Raw genomic sequence first — 15,105 nt, 5'->3', positions numbered from 1 at the left:
TTGTGTATGCTTGGAGCGCAGAGCGACGAAAATACACACTAGTTTTTAGGACAAGGTAAAAGCGTGAGTAAAATACAATTTACAACAGTTGTAGGCTGCAGAGTATTTACGGGTAGTTGCCACTTTAGGGACAATGGCATGGAGCTAAGACCTGGATGACTAGAGGTCCTGCAAAGCCCCAAGGCCTGGAGGGATCAGTGTGTTCAAGAAATGAAGGACAGGGAGGGAGGGAGCCACAAAACAGTGAAAGCAAGGAAGAGGCCCAAGGGGAGGCTTGGGGTGGGAGGACAGGGACCCATGAGATGGGCAGCACTGTGAGCCTGGAGCTTTGGATTGGGTGATGTGGGTTGACCTGAGCTTTTAGGAAATCTGGCCACTAGGTAGGAAATGCTTGGGAGATGGAGGTGGGAAGAGGCTGGGATGGAGAAGCATGGAGGAGCAGGAGACCAGTTGGGAGCTCTGGAAGAGTCATTTTAAGAGGAGGAAGAACAGGAAGAGGGCCAAGGGCCTTCACAGTGACGGAGATAATGTGTAAGGACAGAAGGTGTGGGCAGCCAGTCACTTCCTGGGGACTCACTGGCAACTGTGAGGGTGGCAGAGAACACCTCAAAGCTGGTCTATACCCTACACACAGCATATACAACCCACACCCTTACATATGTTCCATGCATAGAGCATTGACACTGGCCAGGCTCTACTGTGTCTAGGCCAGAGCTAGGACTATACTGGGGAGGTGCCTCAGCCTGGGTCAGGAGCAATGCTAGGTCAAAACCCAGCACTGCTGTTTCCTAACTGTGTGTGACTCACTTTATACATACATGTACACACACATACACGTGCACATTTGCGCACACACATATACAGGCACCCCCACACACCAGCACAGGGAAATGAAGCCTGCCTCTCAGGGTGGTGGAAAAGATAAACTCGGTCTCTCTATAGGAGCTCCGGAGGGCCCTATGACAGCTTAAAGTGTTTCACAGCTGTTGTTATTGTCATAGATGGCCTGACTTCCCGGAGCCTAAAGTCTCTTTTGGGAAGCAGATCCAAGAGAGATGAGCCATCAGAGACTAGGTGGCAAATGAAGAGCTTCCCCTAAAGAGGTGCACATGGAAGGAAGGAAGGCTGGGATGATTCACAGCCATGTGCCTCGCACTGTGGCCACTGGCTAAGCATAGAAACAGTAGCAGTTAACAGTGAAACTCCCCAGCAATACGAGGCTCACTCTAAGCACTCAGCAGCCATCCTCCCCTGCTCCTTTTCCTCTTTCTCTTCCTCCTCCTCTATTATTCGCTATCCCTCCATTACTACTTTTGCTTCTTCTTGCTTTTGAACTACTCTCCTCCCCCACCCCCAACACACACACACACACACACACACACACACACACCACACAGGTGACAGATCTTTTGACATCGTATTTACCAGCTAGAGTGACAGCCCAGCATGCTCTCGTGTCTTCACAGAGTTGGGTATTCATCATGTAATCTGTTTTAGAATGTTTTCACCCCTCCGAGAAAAATCTCCTGATCCATCACCTCGGTACTACCCAACACCCTCTCCCTTCAGCCTTAGGCAACCACTAAATGGCTTTTTAACTCCGTGGATTTCCTGTTTGGACATTTCCCTACAAATGAAGTTATACAGGACATGATGTTTCATGCCTGGCCTCTTGCAGTTGGTAGGGTGTGTTTGAGTGTAGCAGGTGACAGAACCTAATTGGTTGGTTGGTTGGTTGGCTGGTTTACTGACGGAATGCCATGTCACTGTGCACACACATACACCGTATTTTATTCATCCATTTACCAGGTGATAGGTGAGGGTGTTTTCCCCTTCAGGTCTGTTAGGGATAAAAACTGGACCCCTGCAAGAGCTTCTCTGTCATTGCAGGCTCTTCGTTTCTCTTGGGTTGTGAGCTGGTTAGGGTTTGGTCAACTTGACAGGAGCTGGAGTCATATGGAGAAAATTGATTGACTGATGAGATTTCTCTCAGCATTATTATTGAAGCCACACTACCGCTGTACGATACAGGCTATACTACACACACATGCGCCCTCATGAGAGCCTCTAAGAGCCACAGCCCCTACAGCATTGACTTGGCTCTTTCGTATGCTTACTCCAGCTGAGGCCAGCCTCATGCTTCCTTAGGCCTCCCACAGCTTCAGGGCCTTTGCAGGATGGCTCATGCTTCCTTCCTTCCCTTGTCCTGGTCCTTCTTCTCTTTCAAATTATTTCCGTACAAGGTCATTTCTTGGTGACTTCAGTCTTTCTCCCTAGAGGAACAGTTTTGTGAGCCCTTCCCAACCTCCATCCCTTCTTCATTTCCTGCCATATCAAGTATGAAATTCTGCTGCAAAGAATTTATTTTGTTTTCTATGACTCAATTGGCATATATGATCCTTAGGACAGTTTTGGTTTTTTTCCTTCTTGTTTTGATTTCTGCTTGACCTCAGCCCTTACAGTGTTTTTGTGGTTATATAGTATAGTATAGTAGTGTATATATAGTATATATATACACTACTATACTACTATACTATACTACTATATATATATATATAGTATATATATATATATATATATATATATATATATATATATATATATACAGTATGGTAGGTGTTCACTAATCAGTTGCTTACTCTCCGGGCATTTCACACACTGGGGCCATGACGCTTTTTAGCAAATGTGCTTTAGACTAATTCATAAAGTAAACTCACTTGGAGCAGGTTCTAGCACGCTGTCACGATTAGCTTTAGAAACGGGGACATCTCAGAGAAAGATGAGTCCCTTACACTGTTCCTCTGTCTCCAGCGCAAGGCCATCGAGCGCTTCTGTAGCGAGGTGAAGCGGCTGTGTCACGCTGAGCGCAGGAAGGACTTTGTCTCTGAGGCCTACCTGCTGACCCTGGGCAAGTTCATCAACATGTTCGCGGTCTTGGACGAGCTAAAGAACATGAAGTGCAGTGTGAAGAATGACCACTCTGCCTACAAGAGGTCAGAAGCCCTCCCTGCTCCCTGCACTCTTCTCACTGTCTTATTCCCTAGTAATAGAATAGCCTTCCTCAAACCAAGCTGTTGTGACAGAGTGATCTGAGGAAGGCAGTTCCGAGCTGGGGCTTCAGAAGAAAGAGTTATTGCTGGCCAGGCTTGATGTCCCAAGATGGCATCTGGTCCTCACCTCCCCCATCTAGGGGGCAGAGCAATTTCTGCCATGCCTACCTCACGGCAGAAAGATTATCATAAGGCATTGCATGGTCATTTTCTGTAAGAAACAGAAGCCAGTGTTTATGTCCCAGATCTACAAAGCCAGGCATACATTCCCCCAGTTACCCCAGTGGCTGCATTTGGCTGGATCTCTCTTACCAGCTCTCCTCCAGACCCGCCTCTCCGTGGTCTCCTTTCTCAGATAGACCCCTGCAATGGCTTCCTGCCAGCCCATAGCATAACCCCAGCTTTCCAGAAAAAAGTTCCTCCTTCCTCATGCATTCGGAAAGTCCCGGCCAAGATTGCTATCAATCCAGCTTGCTAATCCCTCTGTCAGTCACTGAGTCAGGTGGAGGTGATCTGACAGAATTAGGGGACCATGTCATCGTTGAAAAAAAAGGGCTGGAGTTGGGAGGAGGTTGTTCATCTCCAGGAGCCAGGATGTAGCCACCCAATGACAGGGAACTCTACAAAATATCAGATCCCCAGGGAGTTGGGTAAGGCTCAGATGAGCACCTGTGTCTGTCTATACCTCCTGGAAGGGTTGTTCATATCACTGGCACATTATTCCTATCCTGCCACACTTCCCTTGGATTTCAAGTCAGCTACAGAAAGGAAGAGGGCAGATGTGAAACCTGGGTTGCCCAAGAGTTAGAGCCCATCTCAAGGTCAACTCAAGATATCACAGATAGCCACCAGCACAGCATCCTTCCCCATATACTTCCTGTATGGCCACCACTTCCATCAGGACCACAGCCAACATCTGTGTCCTAAACCAGGTAGGCGTGTTGTTCCCGTTCTCACGAGTTATTGTGACGTGAGCTGTGCCAGGCTGGGTTAAGTTGGGACACAGTTGAGCCCAGCCTGTGTTCTCTGTTTCCCTCCCTCCATCTGTCATCCCATGTTTCCGTGCAATACTGTGCATAAGAATGTTGAGGGAAAGACAAATCTTTTCTACTCGGAAAGCTACGGCAGGAGAATCATCGACTAGGCCTAGCAGCACAGGACTGAAGTCCTTGGTGGTTTTCATCAGTTCAAGCGAGTTCGAGGCCAGCCTAATAAACTTAGCAGAACCCTATCTCAAAAATGAAAAATAGTAACAAGGTTGGGAACATAGCTCAGAGATCAAGTGCTTGCTCGGCATGCACAGTACCCTGGGTCCAGTCCCCAGTGCTACAAACCAACCCAAAATTAGGATGCTGAGATTTTCCTGTAATGAACAGAGCACACACACACACACAAAATGAAGCTTCCTGCCTGTGATTCAGTTCTTCTGGGCTCACTGTGCAGTTCCCCTGGAGCTCAAGGACACTGCCCCCACTCCCTGTCTCACCATCCCTCCCTGGTTTCCGTTAAATACCCTGAGATACCAGTGGGCTTTTTTTGTTTGTTTGTGGTTTCATGCCCTTTAATACCCAGCAGCTGTCAGGAGGGCGTAAAGGGCCTGAGAGAAAGGACTGCCAAACACATTTTCCACTGACCTTGGGAACACCTGCAGTGTTCAGAGCCAGTGACATCCGCTCGGTGTCTCTTGTTGGCTGAGGAGTGGGAACAGACTCCCGGGCACCCTGTTATTGCTTCCTTCTCTGTGTTTCAGAGCGGCACAGTTCCTAAGGAAGATGGCGGACCCCCAGTCCATCCAGGAATCTCAGAACCTGTCCATGTTCCTGGCCAATCACAACAGGATCACCCAGGTGAGGACAAGTTCCATGTGGGTCCTGTCTGGCATCCCACGGAAGCAATCCTAGGGCCCCGAGGCTCAGAGGACTCCAGGGAATGAAACATAAGTTCAGTCCACATTTGTCTCCACTGCCCTTCATGGGAGTAAAGTTACAGCCAGTGACCTCCCCCCTTTTAGTTCTCTGGAAGCTTCCCACACAGGGCTGTGTGTCCCACATCAGTTTCTAGGTTGAGAACAAGCCTGACCATAGGTCCATTATCAGACTTCGGGCAAAGTCAGAGATTCAGTTTACTCATCCATAAAGTGGGCATATTATTTTGAGACTATTATGAGAATGTATCTCATAAGACTGGCTTGGAAATTTAATGAAGTGGAGACAAAAAGCCCCCAGAACATGACCAAGAGCCTGGGAAGGCACAGTTACCTCCACCAGTTTGCCAGGGTGTATCCACTCGGCCTCTCCTCTTGCATTTGTGGCTGTCATAGCTGGACCTATCTCTCTGACAGTTCAGTAACAACAAGAGTGTCTGCAGGACCCAGGCCAACACAAGAGGGAATGTGATGCTGCTCCCAAGACATCCCAAAGGCCTGGCCATAGTAGGGCCTTCTTTGTCACTAGAGAAGGATATGGAGTCTCAGCCCCCTGCTCTCTGTTGAGAGTTCCCCCGATGCTATCCAAGAGTATCCTGCAGGCCTCGTTTGCCTCCATGGGGAGAAAGGATAGAGAGAAACCTTCCTTAACTGTTGATGCTCCTGGATCCTACCAGGAAAGAGATACCTACCTATTGTCACTCCTTCCCTCGGTGGGTCTTCTCCCTGCCTTTGTCTGAAGAAACCTCATAGAGACCCTTGAAACAATTACTGCAGGGCCTATCTGTAAAGCCGGGCTGTTGTTAGGCTCCTGTGTGAGAGGTGAACAGGGACAACCAGCTAATGCCTAGCATCCAAGGGGAGTCAGGTGTCAGCCCCTGCTGGCAGGAAAGCTCCCTCCTCCTGGGTCCTTCCTGGCCAATCACAACAGGATCACCCAGGTGAGGACAAGTTCCATGTGGGTCCTATCTGGCATCCCACGGAAGCAATCCTAGGGCCCTGAGGGATCTGGTAGGGATCAAAGTGCTCACTTATTCAGCCCAGCTCTGGGCCTTCTGGGTGGTGCAGGAAGACATTTGCTTCGCCTGACCAGTGGGTGGCGCTGTTGTTTAGTGTCTTCACCAGCAACTGGAAGTGATCCCGGGCTATGAGGAGCTGCTGGCAGACATTGTCAACATCTGTGTTGATTACTATGAGAATAAGATGTACTTGACGCCCAGTGAAAAACACATGCTGCTCAAGGTAAGACTTCCCCTCTTGACACAGCTTCCTGCCAGGCGTGCGTGCGCGTGAATGTATAGGTGTGTGCATACGAGTGCGGGTGTCTTTAAAGGCCAGAAGTGTCAAATAACCTAGAACTAGAGTTATGGGCTATTGTGAGCTGCCCAGCATGGGTGCTGGGAACCAAATCTGAGTCCTCTACAAGGGCAGTAACTGTTCTTAACCACCGAGACATCGCTCCAGCCAAATCTTCTTTATCTGACGTGCTGTCTCTCACTGGGATCTAGGGCTCGCCCATTAGGCCTGGAGAGCCGACCAGCAAGCTCAGAGATTGGCTTGCCTCTCCCTCTCCATCAGAGGGGTTATGCACGTGCTCCACTGTACCAGGTTTTACATGGGTGCTAGAGAATGAATGCTAGGGTCTTAGACTTGTGCCACAAGCACACGTGACTGACTGGGCCATTAGCCCACAATGTTGGAGACTGGAAGTGATATTGGGCTTCTTTGAGGGCATGCCATGGTGGAACTATTTCGTGTCCCCGAATAGAAACACCAGTATTCAGTCATGGGGCCTCTAAAGAGCTAATCCAATTCTGTTCCAAGAGGCCTCTCTTTTAATAACTAGGAGGTTAAGTTTCAACCTCTTTTTATTTATTAATTTATGCATTTCTTTTTTGAGACATTCTCTCTGTAGCCCAGGCTGGCCTTGGATTCTCAATACCCCATCCTCAGCCTCAGCCTCCCAAATGTTTGGGTTACAAGTGTAGGCTACCACATCCATCAGGTTTCACCCTCTTAAAGTCATGGCCCTGTGACTTTGGGGCTTAAATGCTTGCCAGAGTTCAGGGAAACGAAACATATTGAAACCATAGCCCAGGGCAGCATGGCTTTTGTGACTCGCTCACTCCAGCTTCCTTGGGCTATCAGAAACCAGCAAAGGCTGCCCCAGCTTTAGCCTCCTCTCCTCCCTAGTCCGAACATGGGTGGTACAGCAGTTATGCCCAAGCCTGATGCTCCGCAGGCTGCCTTACTATACTCCATCTCAAAGCAGGTTTAGATGACTTCAGGTTCTGGGCCTTCCTCTCTCATCAGCCTTGAATGCCTGCATAGACCTGCTCCTCCCCACACACCACACACCACCACCACCACCACCACCACACACACACACACACACACACATTTTCTATCCTCTTTAGGCCTCCAGCATTGTTTTGAGCTGTTGCACGGTTGGTTCTTTGCAGTTGGTTAGTGAGCTCAGAGGCCACCAGGGGGCGATGGAAGCCCTCACAGGACAGTCTGGCGCTGTTGCTGCAGGACAGAATGCACCAGGCAGGAAGCAGCTGTCAGAGGCATCCTCTGCTTCTTCTCTTAGCCACGCCCCCCGTGAGATATAAAGGTAGAGAGGAGTGACTTCCTGTGTCTCCACAGCTGACCGTGTCCCTGCGGCTGCTCTTTTACCTAAAGTGACTAGCAGGTGGGCTGACAGATCAGGAGTATCAGCATCTTCAGGTGGAGATCTGCTCTTTAACAATGGCCTTCACATTGTTGTTTTTCTGGAGAATTTTATGGTCACTTCTCATTATTCCAGTGTCTGCCTCTCAACACCTCTGGGAAACAACAAGGTCCTTTCTCTCTCGGAGGATCTATAAACCCACATTTGGATGGAGATCCTAGGCTAAGCCCTTTGCAGATCGTCTCAGCAACATGTGTGTGTGTGTGTGTGTGTGTGTGTGTGTGTGGTTCCAGCAAACTCTCTAGCCGGCCTATGTCTCTGATTCCTCATCTTTAGAATCAAGGCCACACTTCTTAAACCCTAACCACAGCCGCTGCCCCAGAGTAACTGTTGTAATAATATACTAAATTCCTCGTTGAAATTAGGCACATGTTTTCTGTTTTAATTTGGAGATGTGTGTGATTTTGAAATAGCACGTGTGTCTCTACAAGATGCCAGTGAATTTGTGCATGCTCACATGAGTGTGCACGCATGCATCACAGCCCCCATGTTTGTTAGCTGCTCTGGAGGTGTGATGAGGATTTTACACGTGGCCCCTTTCTCATTCTAGGTGATGGGCTTTGGTCTCTATCTGATGGACGGAAATGTCAGTAACATTTACAAACTGGATGCCAAGAAGAGAATCAACCTTAGCAAAATTGATAAGTTTTTTAAGGTTAGTAATTGGTGCTGGGGCCGAGCAGGGGCACAGAATTACTGGGGCCTAGATCCCTGGTGGAAGGAAAGGATGGCATTGGCCAGAAAGCTGTGGAGATGGTCATAGGCATCTAAAGATTCTCAGGGAAAAGGAAGATAAAAGCGCAGGCCCCAGCTGTACTCACTAAAGCAAGGTTACTGCCCACGTGTGGGTGATGCCCAGCCTCGGGACTCGGCTGGGATTCCACGGAGGCCTTGTAAGTCTTCTTGCGTGTTCCTTTCCCCTTTCCTAACATCTTTCCTCTAAAGACATAGTTGTATCCTAGAAGTCAAAACCGATGTGAATTTTCATCACCCTCTACAGCTCATGGAGACAGAAGAAAAGACTAGAATTTTTTTAAAGATTTACTTTTATCTGATGTATAGAGAGGTGTTGTGTCTGGGTGTGTGCACCATGTATGCAGTGCCCACAGAGACTAGAAGAGGGCATTGGATGCCCTGGAATTGTAGTTGCAGGTGGTTGTGAGCGGCTGTGTGGGTACCTAGCATCAAGCCCTGCTTCGCTGAAAGAGCAGCGAGTACTTTTAACTGCTGAGCCACTTCTCCAGCCCTGAAACACTGGATTCTAAGTGGCTTCATGTTTGCCCTTTAGGCACGATAGCTCGCAGCATTCTGTTTACGCTTATCCTCTCAAGCACCTCTGAGGGCCGACCATTGGGCCCCAAAACTCTCTAAGAAAAACTCGCAGGTAAATGTTAAGTCTTTGGTGTTTGAACAAAGAGATGTCACGTCTGGAACTGAACCCTTGTTCTGACTTGGCTGTAATGTTGGGTCCTGCAGATGTGAGATCTGCCCTGAGGGGATGTTGTGTTGTGACAGATACTGAGTGAGGCTTGAGGAGATGTGTGAGTCACAGGGGTCTTGTGGCTTGATTTCTTAGCTTTTCTCCAGATCTGCCCAGGGTGAAAACAGACCCCATGTTGGGAAACTGCTATGTCTGCCTTCGGGCAGGAGGAAGGAAGGTACAACCAGGCCTGGCTCCACTGCCTCCTAGTGCCTTTGAGAAAGTCATGAACTAGACCTCCTGGAGCCGAGGGTTCTGATCCTGGCTTTTGCTCTATCTGGTCTGATTTCCTGAACAGACTAAGTTCCCTATGTGTCAATCTCTGTGTGAGTACCGAGGGAGGGAGGCAGAACTGACTCAGTCTGGTTATATGTGGATTGAGACAGAGGAAGGTTGGGTGACTAGGTTTTATAGTACTTAGAATTAAGCCCAGGGTCTCACCCATGAGAATTAAGGCCTCTATCATTAGGTATATCCCAACTTTTTTTTTTACTTTATTTTAAGGCAGAGTCTCACTATAATGCACATGAAGCCTATGAACATAAGATCCTCTTGCCTTCGTGTCATGAATATCTGGGAGTGCAGGCCTATGCAGCCAGGCTCTGCTGAGATAGTATTTGTAAAGCTGCTGGTCCTGTACCCACTGCAGGAGAGACATATGTAGGGAGACAGTAGCCTCCCTTCCTCATGTCCTCAGCTATCTGCACTTTAAGTTAGGTATAAGGTGGACAAGTCTCAGATGCCACCGCAGGCAATAGCTCACTGCCATTGGCTCCTAGTCATGTTTGGAGCAGCAGAAATCTTCTGAGCTGGTGAAAGGACCATGTATGAGGAAGCTAGCCATCTGGTCCTCTGTTTCATCTATTCACCTATGTGACCCTGGATCAGTCACTTTGCTCTGTGGTGTCAATTGCTTGAAGTACACAGTTGGTCGGAGGCAGAGCAAGGGCCTGTATGCTGGCTGGGATTCCTCTGGGCACCAGGACCCCATGGCTATTAGGAATCATTCAAGCTACCGGCCCCAGGTACACACTAAAGCCTTCCACCCCGACGGTACATCAGCCCCGGCCTGCACGAGCCATCTCACATGCTCTGTTTGCTTCCTTTGCAGCAGCTGCAGGTGGTACCCCTTTTCGGCGACATGCAGATAGAGCTGGCCAGATACATTAAGACCAGTGCTCACTATGAAGAGAACAAGTCCAAGTGAGTGCCTGCCGTAATGTCTCTTGGCTCCTGTGAGGATGCCCAGCCTGGGCAGGGAGCTGAGGGACCACTTCAGTCCCTCCTCCCTCCCCAGAGCCCTGGGCAAGTGGATTCCCACAGTGCCAGGAGGGGAATGGCTTGAGTGCTCTGAGCCCTTTTGCACCAGCCCTTAGCTACCAGGCTCTAAAGGGCTCAGAGCACAGCCACACTCCCTGTCCTGCTCTGCGGTGACTCCCCCTCCCCTCAGTGGGACAGCAGGAGTCTACTGATGGCAGCAGTCATCACCCTGGTTCAGGTCTCTGCTCAGGTTTTGTGACTCTGCAGTAAGTATGTGGTTAACGGTGTGGCTTGGATGGTTTCAGCTATGACCTGGGTTGGTAACTTGCCCCTATGTCCTCTAATAAACCGTGGTTCTAGGGAGTCTATGCTAAGGCATGGGGGAAAGTTAGTGGCTCTTGGGATATTTGGGGAGGGGGGATTTCATCTGGCTCCAGCCTTGGTCCCTCTGATGTCAGATTCAGATCTACATGTGTGTTATCTACAACTAAGAGACCATGGCAAGACCATGATCTATTCATGTGATTGGTCCTTGCCACTCTCTGGTCAGTGTCTTTCTTAGTTTCACAGCACTGACAAGTAAACCCGAGGTCTTTCCCATGCTGGGCAAGTACCCTTCTACTGAACTATAGCTTCTTCTTACTTTTTATTTGGGGTCATTACTCATTAAATAAACTCAGTCTGTAGCCTAGGCTAACCTTGACTTTGTGATCCTCTTGCTGCAGCCCGTCTTAATAGCTGGGATTAAAAAGATACCCACAGAGCCTGGGTAAGGCACAAACACCTATACTCCCAGCAGTTGGGAGCTGGAGGTAGGAGGATCCGGAGCTCAAGGCCAGCCTCAGCTACATTAGAACCCTGTCCCCCCCAAAAACTAAGATACCTGCAAAGGGGTCCTTGACCTATAACCGATATATATCTGGAGCCCCAGAGATGAATCCTTTGGAAAATTCATGTCTGGCAGTCTTAGAGAAAGAGGCTGGGTGGGCAGATATCAGTTTCTCAGACAGAGTCGGAAGTTTGAGCAACAGTGTCCCTCTATAAACAGCTCAAAATGAAAAGCTAGAGGCGTCTAAGCCAGAGGAAGGCTCATTCCTCATAATCCTGAGGAGAGCTTTAAATCAGAGTTCTGTCCAAACCCTTCACCTGCCTACTGGCTTCCCATTCTCTTGATCTGTCTATTGAGCCACTAGTTCTGGACAGAGCAAGGGGGCAGAGAGTGAAGGTTTTTCTTCATTTATTTCCTCTCCAATCCATGGTGGGTTTTTTTTTCCCTAATGGCATCTTTTCAAGAAGACAGGAGAAAGAAGAGAGGAGAGGAGGGAGGAGAAGGGGAAGAGAGAAGGAAGGGAGGGAGAGAGGGAGGGAGGGAGGGAGGGAGGAGCTTCCGGCCACACCTCTCAGAATGATAGAAAGCCACCCACCATGGGTACATCCATGCCGCCAGGTCCTTGTTGGGAAAGACAGGGAGGTTGCCTCCCTTGGCTTTGCTTGGCTGTGATTCTGTCCTTTTGTGGCCACAGAGAGGCTGTGATCTTAGCTCTCGCCTTCTCACTTACCTGGTGAGTATTGTGCACTGGTGTCCAGAAACACCTATGGTAAAAATCTGGAGAAGGCAGAGACAGGACTCTTCTTTCTAGCCATGGTGCCTACAGAGCAGGCTCTGGGGTGTAGGCAGCCACTTTACCGTTTGGTTTCACCCAGAGGAGCCCAGCTATGTTGTCTGAGGACCAGGAGCAGCCTGTCCCACGAAGGTGCCTGGAGCCGTGACCCATGCACAAATCCTGTGGTTTTCTCCTCCCCAGGTGGACATGCACTCAGAGCAGCATCAGCCCCCAGTACAACATCTGTGAGCAGATGGTTCAGATCCGGGATGATCACATCCGCTTCATCTCTGAGCTGGCTCGCTACAGCAACAGCGAGGTGAGTTCTGTGGCTGGTCCAGGGTCCGCAGCTGTACAGAGAGGCTGGGCAAGAGAGGGCATCGTGGAGTAGGGAGAACGCACTGCCAGAGGTAAGAACGTGCCTTGTTGGAAGTGTGGGCTCAGAGTCAGACTAGGATGGATGCTCAGTATCTCTGTGCCTCAATTCTTTCACCTGCAAAAAGGGCCATAATGCTAGTAATGCCAGAGGAGGATGGGCGTGGGCAGCGAGTCCGTCAGTGATGGAGAGAGAAGGTATTGTTAACAGATACAGAGGTAGTCGTATAGGAGAGAGAGTTTCCTTCCGGCTTTCTTCTTGGAGTATTTGTACTTTTATTAAATAGCAAATACTTAAGAAAAATATGGGTTTAAAATAGGTAGGTAGGAGAAACCACTTTTAATGTTCTATCGCACAGTAGAGGGCCTGTGTTTGATGATAATTATGATCCTCCATAGGAAGAAACGCCATCAGGGGTGATAGGTACACCGGGGAGCCCGTCTGATCATCACATACTGTAAACAGGTGTTGCATGTTTACACTGTGTCCCATAGAGATCTGCAATTGCTGTGCCAATCAAAAATAATTCAGACGTTTTTTTAAATGGAGGTAATGACAGTGTATACGTTGAAAGGTTCACTGAGATAATTAATGGGGTGCCTGGCATATGTGTCGTGTCTGGAGTAAAGGTCAGTAACTATTTATCAGCTGCACAGGACTCATCCCATGTCACCTTCAACGGCTAGAGACAGCGTTCTGAATAGTCCGTTCCTAATACCGTTTAAACACACATAGCTGTGTCATAATGCACGATCTTTGCAAAAAAATAATGTAAATGGAATCCGAGAAGGGAAAAAGGTCATAAAGGGCTGCAGAGATGGCTCAGTGGGTAAACACTGCCATGCAAGCGTGAGGACAATGGAGAGAGGATCTCCAGAGCTAACATAAGCACGCGCCTGCGGCCTCAGAGCTCCTACAGCAACATAGGGTGCTGTGGACCAGACAGCCCGGTGAACAATGTTGCTGCAATGTCAAGCAACAAAGAGAGCCTGTACCACAGGAAACGGAGAGTGAAAACCGACACTGCAGTGGTCCGTATGTGCGAGCAACATAAAGATCTCTCCCAATACTAAAGATTGGGCTTTGAGCTTTTTCTTTTTTTTAATAGACCATATCAATTATATAATATTAATTCATAGCCTTAAGGGAAAAATTAGATAAACAAAACCAATCCCATAGAATCCTACCATCTCAGAACTAACTTTGAATATCATGTGTCTTTGTGGGCACCTTCCCAGAGATGCCTTTCTCACAGAGACGTAATATGCGCTGTTTAATCTGACATAGGCTCCTAATCTGAGCGTCCATAGTGTGGAAGAGGCCACATTTGCTCACTGGCTCCACCATGTTGCCCATGGCTGTACTGATTATCCTTTTCCAAACCCCAACTCAGAAAGTATCTGTGACCATAACCCAGCTCACTGGAAATGGGGATCAGTCTGACAAAATACAGGCGGTGTGTGTGGTCAGTAAGCCTGGAGTTCACAAGGACCATGTTTAGTGCAAACCTGTATCTGTCTTTCTAGATGTGCCAGTAAGCTGAGATAAGCAGGAGAATCATTGGTCCTGAGGCTGGAATTTCTAGTCACATGTTTATGACATCTGTGACTGATTCTGGCTAGAGATATTATTATTATTTTTATTATCATTATCATTATCATTACTATTACATCCTGGTATTCACAAGGGATTGCTTCAGGATCTACTACTGACACCGAAGTCTATAGATGCTCCAGTACCTTATAGAAGTTGCTGTTTTTCATATACCTACCTGCATACTCAAATATATCATAAATTGTCTCTATTATTCATAAAACAATATAATGTGTAAATGCCATATAGTCTAGCTTCCTCTCTGCTACTGTGATAAAATACTCTTGACAAAAGGCAACTTAAAGAATAAAGAGTTATTTATTAGTTCACAATTCCAGCTTAGAGTCTATCACTTTGAGGCAATCACAAGGTAAGAGCTTGAGGCGGCTGCTCATGTCATGTCCACAATTAGGCATGGAGAGAAATGAGTGCATGCCCTCTTGCTTCTGCTCAGTTCAATTTCACACTCAAACACAATTCAGGACCTCCTGTTTAGGGAATGGTGCCACCCAATGTAGTCAGAATCTTCTCACATCCAGTTAACTTAGACACTCTCCCATGGACATACCTACAGGCTGACCCAGTGTAGACAATCTCTCATTGAGACATCAACTCTAAGTTGAACCAAGTTGGCAATGAAAGCTAAACATCACACCATGAATAGTTGGTTTCCTGTGTATAGTGGATAATGACAAAATCGTACAATACGGATACTACATTTTTTCAAAATATTTCCCATCTAACATTGCATGAGTTCATTGGCTATAGACTACCTCAGACACGTAGGGCGAAAGGAACACCTTTCTATGTGCATATATGGTGCAGTTTTTTATGAGTTTCAGTAGTAGCATAGAACAAAACACTATAAACTCTGATTTTAAAAAGTAATGAGCCATTGTGTTGCGGCCTGCCCGCAGTCCACAACACGAACGGTTCAACTGAGAATGGCAGTTCGCTGAAAAGAGAGGAATCTAGACGGGGCGGAAGAAACAATGGAGCCAAGACAACAAGTTCTGATCAAGGCTCAATTTTACTATTTCCAGACACTTAGTTATAAAGGAAAGGGGAGGGAACCCAATATCCC

The 15,105-nt window shown here is 48.0% G+C and overlaps 1 protein-coding gene across 6 annotated transcripts in view; it reads left to right on the top strand.

Annotated features, from left to right (window-relative positions):
* The window catches only part of Cyfip2 (cytoplasmic FMR1 interacting protein 2), a 115,221-nt gene that overhangs the window by 27,353 nt on the left and 72,763 nt on the right, over nucleotides 1–15,105 (top strand). For 5 of the 6 annotated variants that reach the window (XM_021175634.2, XM_021175636.2, XM_021175633.2 and 2 more), the window contains exons 6-11: nucleotides 2,812–2,993; nucleotides 4,801–4,897; nucleotides 6,088–6,216; nucleotides 8,259–8,363; nucleotides 10,300–10,391; nucleotides 12,254–12,371. In XM_021175634.2, coding sequence (XP_021031293.1) covers nucleotides 2,812–2,993; nucleotides 4,801–4,897; nucleotides 6,088–6,216; nucleotides 8,259–8,363; nucleotides 10,300–10,391; nucleotides 12,254–12,371 — 723 coding nt within the window. Of the gene's footprint in view, nucleotides 1–2,811; nucleotides 2,994–4,800; nucleotides 4,898–5,890; nucleotides 5,916–6,087; nucleotides 6,217–8,258; nucleotides 8,364–10,299; nucleotides 10,392–12,253; nucleotides 12,372–15,105 lie in introns of those variants that run through there. The other variant, XM_029483254.1, reaches the window with a different exon arrangement.

This window comes from Mus caroli, chromosome 11 (genome assembly GCF_900094665.2).
Source record: "Mus caroli chromosome 11, CAROLI_EIJ_v1.1, whole genome shotgun sequence".
Lineage (NCBI taxonomy): Eukaryota > Metazoa > Chordata > Mammalia > Rodentia > Muridae > Mus > Mus caroli.
This window is presented reverse-complemented; position numbering and strand designations above follow the sequence as displayed.